General features: G+C 42.5%; 1 protein-coding gene across 1 annotated transcript in view; it reads right to left on the reverse strand.

The window, feature by feature from the left end:
- Positions 1–844, reverse strand: part of SUZ12 (SUZ12 polycomb repressive complex 2 subunit) — a 34,128-nt gene extending 33,284 nt beyond the window's left edge. The window contains 2 exon segments of the mRNA XM_075044366.1: positions 296–790; positions 793–844. Of these exon segments, the coding sequence (XP_074900467.1) occupies positions 296–790; positions 793–844 (547 nt within the window).
- Between the last annotated feature and the right edge of the window lie 9,935 nt (positions 845–10,779).

The raw sequence follows: 10,779 nt of genomic DNA on the forward strand, positions 1-10,779 counted from the left end.
CGGCCCTGGGAGCCTCTCGCCACCCTGCCCGCACCCCGGCCCCCGAACCCCGCGCTTCCGCCCGAGACCCGCCGGGCCCCCGCTCCTCCGGGGGAGCCCCCTTCCCCCCCCCCCAGCCCCGCTCCCCTTCGCCCTCCTCTCCGGTCCCGGCTCCCTCCCTCCCCCGACCATGTTTACCCCCGGAAGCCCCTACTCTCCACAGCCCTCCCCTCCTCCTCCTCCCGCCCTTTCTGCGGCGGCCCCGGCCGGTCCCGCCGGCTCGGGCCCCCACTTCCTCCCCCGGCCCGGTACTCACTCTCGAAGGCCTGAAGAAAGAGCTCGTGGTCGGCCTGGATCTGCTCCATCTTCGGCTTCTTCACGGGGGGCAGCGCCGCCGCCGCTGCCGCCGCCGCCGAGGAGGCCGAGGAACCGCCCGAGTAACCGCTTCCTCCGCCGCCGCCGCCGCCGCCTGCGGCACCACCGGATTTGCCGCCGGGAGCCGCCGCCGCCGCCGCGGCGGAGCCCCCGAAACCCCCGCCGCCGCCGCCGCCGCCTCCTCCTCCTCCTCCTCCTCCGCCGCCGCCACCTCCTCCTCCTCCTCCGGCGGCGCCGCCAGCGGAGCCCGAGCTGGGCCCCGCACCTCCACCGTGCTTCTGAGGAGCCATGGGCCTGGCCCCCGAGAGGGCCCCGGCAGGACGGAGACCGAGCGGGGAGGGAGGGGGCGGCTGGGGCGGGTGGGGTGAGGAGGGGGGAGGGGAAGCGCCGAGCTCCAACTCCTCTAAGTCTCCTCCGCTCCGCTCTCCTCAGCGCTACGAACCAGCCGAACCCGACGACCACGACGCGCCCGCCTCCCCCACTCGCCCATTGGCTCCGAAGATGGCGCCGCACCGCCCCATTGGCCGGCGCGGGGCCCGCCCCCGCGTGACGCACGGATGGTTCTGGAAGAGTTTGGTTGGTCGGTGCGCTTCGCCGCTTGGCGCTTCTCCCCTCCCCCTCCTTTGAACTGAATTCGCGGGAAAGGGCCGCTCGCCCTCCGGCGCGGGGCATGCTGGGTAGAGCGGGCCGCCTCCGCCGGCCGCCTCCGTCTGCCGCCCCGGGGCCGCCCCCCGCCGCCCCTCGCTCCTGCCCTCGCACCCCTCCTCCGCCGCTCTGCCCGCCCCCGCCGGGCTGGCCGGAGCTCCGGGCTTTCCGTGTCCCTTCCCCGCGGCTGTGTCCCGCGCCTCGTCCCGGTGGCTCCGCGGCCGCGCAGGTAGCTGGTGCCTCTCTCGCCTGAGGGAAGCCGCCCCCCCTGCGCGGAGGCGCTGCTGAGGGGGCCGCTCCGCTGCCCGCAGGAGCTGGGGCTCGATCGCAGAAAGGGCCAAATTAGTCGAAAGAGAAGCTTGGGTGTAAATCGGTGTCGGGTTTGTGGTTAAAATGGTTATACCGGGTCGGGCGTGAGGTCCTGCTGGCATCCCGTAGCTTTAACCTTAACTAACCATGAGGTTTCCTTAGAGGACAGCACGAGAAATCGCCCATAGGTGCAGGGAGACTTGAAGTCTGAGGTAAAATGTTTCTCTCCGGTTTTATTCCCGCCTTTCTCTGCTTAACGAGGGCCCACGGAGTCCTCGGGGAAATAAAAGTTGCGCCACTGTCGCTACCTCCAGGGTCTTGACAGCTGGCCACCTGTGGCCGAGCACGCATTCAGGATCAGGCGTTCAGGGCAGGCTCTCAGACTATTTCACATACGTGATAAAACGTAACAAAGTCCAACTGTGCAACGGGAAAATTCAGCACTGGCTTTATTTGATCAAGTCCTTATCAGTGGTGCGGCAAACTCAGTACATAAAAGGCTTTGACAGCCATGCCGTTCTATTTGCTTTCTTTTGCAAAACTTTTCAAGAGTAATTGTATAAGGTAGGGTAAAAATAGTCTATGTGTGAAATACAGCCTTGAATTTTGATACCAGATACACCTGTGGTGCTGGCACTACACAGTTGCGGTTTATCTTTTAATTCCTAGTGTTAAGGAAAATGAACTTAATGGTAAATATTGAGAGGAAAACTGTATATCAAAGTCAGACATGCTGTAAATGTGCCTTACGTTATCAACAGAGCAGGATTCTAAAGTGATGTCTCAATGGTCTGTTATTAATCTTACTATGTTTTAAGAAAATGTATGTATATACAGCCCACACACATTCAGAGAAATGTCTTTAAGTCTTTATTGGCTACTGTTTCTCCCCAGTTTGGTTTTGGTTTGTGTTGGGTTTTTTGTTTGTTTGGCTTTTTTTGTTACAGTTCCTTGATATTTATTCTTTCTTAATATCTGCAATGTTCATTTTATTTTTCAATTACTTCCCCTCTTTTTGCTTTTTCTGCTGCACCATTTACATTTATGTTTGGAAATATCTTTTCTTCCCTTATGCTTTCTTTTTTCAATTACTCTTCTTTCTTTCCTTCCATTTTTATCAGACATTGATGTTTTACATGCAGACTTTTCTGTAATTTGTTTCAACCTTTATTTTCATACATTTTTAGAATTCCATCTTTGTCACCATTTTACCTACATTCTATTTTTCTTCCCTCCAAACAAAAAGTGATATTTCTAAAATATTCTGTTACACATTTTATCCTGCTTATCATAAATGTCTCTGCTCAGTATTCCAGTTTCTTGATCTTTTATTTCTTACTCAAGTTTCTTTACAGCCACTCACTTGTTGCTGAATATGTCTTTAATTACTTACTGGCAGCAGTAATGTTTGATGCCCCGTACATTTCTGAGGACCTTACATGTAGCTTCTTTGCTCTTAATACCAGGGGAATTCCTCGTGAGCCTTCTGATGCGTTGGGTATTTGCCAGTCTTCTGAACTTGTAGTATAGATAGCAACAGTACGCCAAATGAAGAGCATCTTTAGGTGATCAGAGGTTGATCTTGAGGTCAGTGATACCCTGTGCCAACTGACAAAAGGTAACAAATATTGCAGTATGTGTGAGAAAGGCTCTTAAATGTTGTATAGCTGCAATTTTGTCGTTGGAAGTTGTTTATTGCCTAAAATCTATTCCCGTTTCCTCCCTACTATTTACAAGCCTCTGCTGCTTCTGGTGGCTCATCCTTCTAAATTTCAAAACCAGGAGGAGGAGCCAGAGGGCAACTTTCCAAGCAGGAGTAAGAAAGATAATTAGACAATTAATCTCTGGCATTGGAGTCAGATCTTGTGAACAGAGGAACTAAGGATGGGACTCTAGCCTTGAGTGGGACAGGAGTGCACAACACAAAATGTGTGCACACGAGCCCTCTGGATGGATAGGACTGACTGCCAAATAGTAGAGCTTTAATAGCTTGAGCATGTTTTCCTTAGTTGGTAGAGAGATTCTTCATTTTCTAAGTTGTTTAGATCTGCTGCCCTGGGTTGTTCATACGTGCTTAAAGGGCGTAGAGTACTGTTGAGGTACGTTAAATTGAAAGAGCCTCAACAACTCTGAAATGTTGTATTTGGGGCTTCATAGTATGGATGGCTAGAAAGAGTGCAGGGCATGAAATAGCAAGTAACTTTTGTTTATTTAGCACAGTTAGAAGCAAGAAAATAAATATTCCTTTTTAGAAAGATGGAAATCATTATGGTTTCTTCAGAAGAAATGAGCCATGGCATGAGACTGTTGTGTCCTTGACCTGCCTGGTAATACAGACCCCTATAGATTTTCCAGATGCAGTTATTAAAAAATAAATAAGTAAAAAAAAAAATTCTTCTATAATATACACCAGGTAACAGACAGAAGTTGGCCATATTTAGCAAATTATAGGGTATCCGCAAAGCCAGTGAAAACGTGTTTTCTAGTAAAGTGGTCTAAAAAAGACAAGCAGTGAAATAGTGTAGCTTACTGAAATTGATACCAACTCATAAAATTAAAAAAGTAAACAATAATGACAAGTAGTGTATTGTTTTGCTATAGATATAGAAAATACCCTAACATAATGCAAAAATGGCAATTTAATAAGTTCAATATGATAAATGGAAGAAACAATAATTTGCAAACCAGGGTTGCTGTTGGAACAAACCCCTGGTAGTGAAAGCAGAAGTAGTTGGCAGAGGTGCTTTTATGATATGTCAGATTTTGTGTCTTGAGATAGCCAATCCATTCATGTTTTCATGTACTGTTAGTGGGATTTGCATTTGCTATCCAAAAGATTAGATTTGTTTCCTGCAGATTGAAAGCATATGCTACTTCTAAATCTCTTTTTCCTCAGGCTTTTTGCAGCCTGTACGTACCCGGCATTCCTGTCATCTTGAAAGGCTAAACTGCAGCGATTTTTACCTCTTCGGATATGTATGAAAAAGTGCATGCATATTTTATACCATCTATGAATTTTTTTCTTCATTTCATAGTTACATGCTTTTCTTGGTTGCCTGTAGTACTCCTATAGCCATGCTACTTTCCAGCTTCCAGTCCTCCAAATTACTGTATCTCAGCACAGGAAGATTTACATAGTGAATCCATTTTTAAAGGGGAAATAAATACCTGTATACTTAGAGCTCAGCCTAAATGAAAGTTCTGTCAGTATAATTACACTGTTTTCCTCATATATTTAAAAATGGGTCTATCTATATAGATTGGTAGTAACTAACTAAATACTACTGCAGATCTAGCTTATCTTCTGAGAACTTAATTTTAAAAATAACTTTGGAACAAAAGAGTAATGCTTACTAGCTGAATATAAACTTTTGGACAATCTTTTTAAAAAATTGCTTACAGATTCAGACCATCATGAAAGCCAGTGTCAGCATTTATTAGGGAGCGCTGTTATATCACATTGGTAAGGAACTGAAGTTTGCTATTCAGGGTGTTGCTGAGAATAACAAATCCACAGTGAGTGTTCTGGGAAGCTGCATTTCTTTATTTTGGCCTCGAGCTAATGAGCACATTCAGTGGGATTCAAGGGCATCCAGCATGGAAGAGACCTTACACACTCCACTTCTGTGGTTACACCCAAACTTTACTTCTTTCTGTTTTCATGCTTCCAGGTTTTCCTTCCCACTCTTTGTCCAGCCCACCAAACCCCAGTTTTCCATGAGAGAAGTAAGGATGCACAAATGCTATAGAACCGAGACAAACAAAAATAGTTAATGCATAGATGAGAAGGTACAGGTCCCACAGCTGTATCACTGTACTCCAAATACAGATTCATTTCAGTGGCATCCCTTTCTTTCACTTACACAAATACACTTCACTAGATGCTGAGTTAATTTCATCTGCAATAGTTTATAAGTCATTTTTCAGTTCATGTTCTTAATTTTCGGCCTGGTTCGATGTCGATCAGCAGTAACAGGCCATGGAAATTTTTAGATAAGCTACTCTTCCCTGTCTACTTGGAAAGCAAAAGTCAACTCCTGCTTTGTGTTTTCCCAGTCTCTTGTAAACAGAGGCTACATAATATTGCAACTGGAGAAAGGGAGTAGCTACAGCTTTCTGGGTAACAGTGTGAGAGCAGGTAGGCAGAGTACTGGGTATATTTAGGATGGGAGGATCATATTGCCGTTGGGGTGGTAGCTCTCAGTTTCAGTTTGCTTTTCTGCATGTTAATGTCTAGCGCTGCCCTGTTTTTATAAGCAGAAAACTTAAGAGAAAAGAACTTTAAGGGAAAACTGTACTGAAGCATGGCAAAAGGAAGAGCTAAGATCTTACATAGCAATCCAAGTATTCTGATGTATAGCTATGAATGCAGTATGCGTGGAAGATTGACAGACCAGCCACTTGTGATTCTCATTCATGTGTTTGGCTAGGGACTGCTTTTGTACAGAGCTGTTGTATTCCAGGAGCACAGTACTCAAGGAACTTGGCCCTCAGGGAATCTTAATGCACCCATAATGCACAGCTTTCAGCGAGCAGGTTGCTTACGTGTCTTGAGTTATTGTAGAGTGAAAAGTGAATGCATGGTATGTTTTGGACCAGAGACACCTATCTTCTGCATTCATGTGGTGAACAATAAGTGATAATTATTAGTCATTATTGCTTAGTAGAAATGTGTGCTCTGGAGTTGTTTCTTGGAGTTCTCTTAGTGATGTTTTAATGCATTTTTCATTACTCTTCTACAGTGAAATTTATTTACTGATTTTCAGTTAATTATTTATTTTTGCTTGGTCGCTTTTTAGCAGTAGTGTTTGTCTTCGGTGTTTAGATAGTGGACTAAAAATACCAGAATTGTTTCAAAAGCATTATGAAAAGCCTAGGCCAAATATATTAATTTGCTCTAGAAAGGTAGGACATCTCTTAAGATGATTTAACTGTAAGCCCAGAAATGTACTAACAGTAAAAACATTCATTACAGAAAAATACATCTCATACAATGAACTAAAAAAAAACGTTTCTAATGTAAAAACAGTAAGTTGAGTATAACATCCACTTAAAGACAAAGTCTAAAAGAAGATCTTTACTCATATAAGACTGAATCAAATCGAAAGGAAGTGTCTGCTGAAAGAAGACAAGGTAGTGTTATTCACCTTTGTTAAAATCTGAATAAATTCCATGTATCACCAAAGTCTCTGTAAGTAGGAAACGGACTCATGGAGTCTCTGTGCAGAAGGACTGTTGTTGCTCAGCTGAGCTCACACAGCACTCAGAGTAGACTTACCTGGCTTACTCATTGGTCCATGCTCTTCATTGTGAATGTCTTCATTGAATTTGTAATTGTTCGAAAAATTGAAGGTACTTGAGGTGAGCTGTATAAAAGTTCGCGTCCCTTTTGTCCTCAGAGAAACTGTGGATCTTTGTTACGTGCCCCCTTTTTAAACTTGAGCTTGAGGAAAGAAAATTGTAGGCTTGTGATATTTTAATCCAGAGTTGTTTGCCTTTTTTACAGAAAACCTGTAGACCTCCTGTATAGGATAAATTCACAAAAAACACCCACACTACAATATGTTTAATGTATGACTCCAAACAAAACACACAGAAAAAAAACAGGCCAAATCTTGACGTTTAAATGCTTAATACATGGGAATGGAATCGGAATCATGCTAGTTCATACTGTAATTTTAGAGATCCAGCATGTGTAGCACTTACTGCAAAACTATAAAAAAAAATTCTAAGTGAACTTTCAGGAATTGTCTTCTCTTAATTGAGTCCCAGAAGCTGTGAAAGATATGGCAACAGAAAAACTTTTAATGCAGACTTAATGATTAAATTCAGAAATACAGAGATCAAAGAGAAACTGCTGGGAAGATGTGAGAATTAAGTCAGTTACAGATGTAAATATGTTTCTCACCAAAAGGTCTGTTGGCAGTGCAAGAATGAAAGCTTCAATCAATCAAAAGGAAAAATATAGGAGGATCAAAGTATATGTCAATAGATAGTAAAATGAAACCTCATATTAATTAGTTAACATTAATTTCAGCTTTAAATAAGGGATAAGTTTTAACAGGGATCAATTCTTTCTTTTGTGGCTAAACCAAGTACAGGTTCATAAGAGAATTCTGAATTTTATCATCAGAAGCTACTTAAATGATAAGATCAGGGCAGAAACTGTTTTCCCAATGTTTTGCAGTTAGCACAGGTATGCAAAATTCACACAGAGGAAAGCTTATCTAAGTATTTCATACAAAAGTTAACATGTTATCTGTGGGTTTATATGCTAGAGGTTGCTTCAGAAGGCTTTTACAAGAGTTTATCTTGTTTTCGGAATGCTGCTTGGGATATATGATTCTGCACACTATAATCTGAATTATCCATACTCCAGAAGTAGTTTTACTGGTTGTTGCTATGACTGTGGTCAAAGTACTTTTACCATGCTAAGCACATCTCCACCAAAGGAGGGGAGAAACATAGCAGGAGGCAAATTGTGACCCATCCTAATCCCACTTTTTGGAAGGAGAAATAAATCTGTATCTGGCATAATTTATGCTCTTTGGCATGGCAGTTTAATTGATGCTGGTACTGACATCTTTGTGTTTAAAAGATACGAGGCTTTGCTCTAAGGAAGTTCTATCTTTACCTGCCTTGTTACTTATGATACCGCTAGGTCACCCAAGGCCATGCCATGATTTCCCCAACTCTTCAAACCTAGATAGGTTAGTGAGGTAAAATAAAATCAGCATGACTCTGCTCTACAGAGCTCTGGCAACAATCCTATGTACAAATGCACATGCAAGAAATAATATTAAATTAAAGGTAATTAAGCAATACATTTCATGGTGTTGACAATTTGGGAGTATGTAGGAGATGACTGATGTAGTTTTAAATTGTTGAAATGTGACTGGCATTCCACTGGATTATGAATTGGCAACTAGAATATGACTGACTAGTTATAACTGCCCTGCTGCATTTAGACACACTGTCAACTACTTGCTAACCAGCCAAATGACAAAATCAAATTAAAAGGCATACTTATAGCCACTACTGTACAAGCCCCTGGAGACCCTGAATAAACAGATGGATCTTGTACTGAGTACCAGATGTGAATTGGCCAGGAAACAATTCCAGAGGCATCATTCCCCTTCACTGAAAATTCCCCGTGTATAGATGTTCAGATCCTGAGGCAACTGAGAAGAAACAGAATGCCTCAAAATGAGTAGGAGGAAAAATCTGATTCATAAAAATTGAAGTTCAGGGCCAATGCAGAGAAGAAAGTAAAGGTCTTGCCTTTTTTAAGAGACTATATGTAAGGGTAAATTGTCAGATAATAGTTCTGTTAAGGCATTGAATGAGAATTAATTTTTTTTAACCAATAATAGTTGAAGAATAGCTAAGTGAGTGAATTAAATTCTGGGAAGCATTCAGATCTAATGCTGCAGGGTGAGGCCCAACAAGCTGCAAGAGTAAAGCAATGCATTGACAAAGACAAGCATTTGTCTATCAGAATGAAAAAAATAACATTTGTGTAGGAGGGGTACATGTACCACTATTAATGTAGGTATGGAGCAGTCCAACCGACCGATTGCAAAGTCTTAAACATAAATCTTTGGAGGCTCAGGGTGGAACTGCAGTGATGAAACCACTGTTTATGCAGATTGACTGCTGGTTTTGGCAGAGGCGAAACCAAATTGTCATGTAATTTGTTTTAATTACAAAACTAGGGAATTTAATACAGTCTGAAGTTTGGGTTAGTCTATTTTGGAGAGCAAATTCCAAGCTGCTTTATTAACAGATGTGTTCATATATTTTTAAACCAAAGCCCCACGTGTTCAGTAAATGCTTTGAGGGCTTTGTTAAAAATGTGTCCCTAAGGATGAACCACTGGCTCAGCTGAAGTCAGTGGAAGTTTCCCAATTATATTCATGAGGTCAAAACATCACTCTAATTGTTTAAAAGGCATCTTCATATAGTATAACTCAACTGTAAAATACTGTACATATGGTGGCATTTTCTAAAAAGCTGTAATTGTTTATGCACTCAGGTAGTAAAATAGCAGAAGTAGATAGGATAAATCTAAATCAATTTATAATTTAAATATTTGCCTTATGCACATTAACCATCATGCATTTTAATATAGACAAGACTTAAAGCAAAACCAGTTATTATTCCCAATTCACAATACATCCATTGCTTACAGACTATAATCTCTAAATATTAAACTGTGACAGCTTGCCGGAACTTCTTCTGCAAGAACCTACTAATGGAGTTTTTCTAAAGAGGCTTCATAAAAGAAGCAGCAGCAGCAAACTGAGTGACCCTACAGGTGCAAGCTGCAGCAGTTGTCTCTCCAGTCTTCCCAATAAGATTTGTTGAAACTCTGTATCGCAACGTCTTTATTGGTAATGGATCCATCCCTTAATTTGGACTGATGCATTTGGAATGTCAGCTTCCAAAACAAGGCACATGGGAGGCATTTAAAGTAGATTTTTTGAAAGGAAAATGAACAAAGAGCATGTCAGGTTCCATTTTGATTTGCATGACAAATCCAGCATGCAGTGTTCTGGTGGGTCGGGCTGGGCTTGCCTGCCACTCACTGCATTTGTCACTTTGGTTTGAACACTTTTGACAGTCCGTTATGTTAATTGTTCTAAGGATTGTTTTGCTGGGGGAAGAAAAGGAAAGGCATTTTTATTTTAGTACTTTTTCCATTTACAGGAAAGGAGGGATATCTCAGGGAACAGAAAATGTTTTCAATTAGTTTGTGATCTATTTTATCTGTAAATAATCCTGTGAGGTCATCAGCAAGTTCAGTATTTTAAATATTGTTACTCACTCTCTTCGTATGTTTTTGAGTGGGAAATACTAGGCTCCTAAACTAGAAACTTGGGGAGTCTATTGTTTTGGCGCGCACCATTCTTTCTTCCTTTGAGTCCCACGGTGATGGGCCCTGCAGAGTGGTTTGTGCTATGCCTGTATGCTTCTATTGGATGATATTGTGGTGCTTTCACAAGTGCTAACAAGGAATTTAATGCCTTAAGAGGCATTGCTGGACATACATTGTTATCAGCATGTGGATAGTATGTGAATAACTCTCACGTGTGTTAAAGACCTGTTGGTAGATATGTGCATGTGACTGAATTCTCTTGGAGGCACAATTCAAGGTGGAGGTTGCTGTTGCCCCTTAGAGTACTCACACTTCTCTATCATCTACGTCAAAACAGTCACAGATTGTTTGGTGGTGGATTTTAAGTTTCGAAGTTCCTAACTGACTGCAGGTGGCAGAACACTATAGTTGATCACAAAATGGTATTTTCACACTGATAGAATGATCAACTGTAAGGTTTCAGGAGAAGACTCTTGTTTATGTTTGTGTTTCTCTTTCGCAGTTACTGCTGTTTTTCAGCCAAAGGAAGGTTTAGTGTTTAAAGAATGAGCAGAGCAAGAAGATAGAAATAGAATTTCCCAGAGGTTTCCAGG

This window comes from Buteo buteo, chromosome 13 (genome assembly GCF_964188355.1).
Source record: "Buteo buteo chromosome 13, bButBut1.hap1.1, whole genome shotgun sequence".
NCBI lineage: Eukaryota > Metazoa > Chordata > Aves > Accipitriformes > Accipitridae > Buteo > Buteo buteo.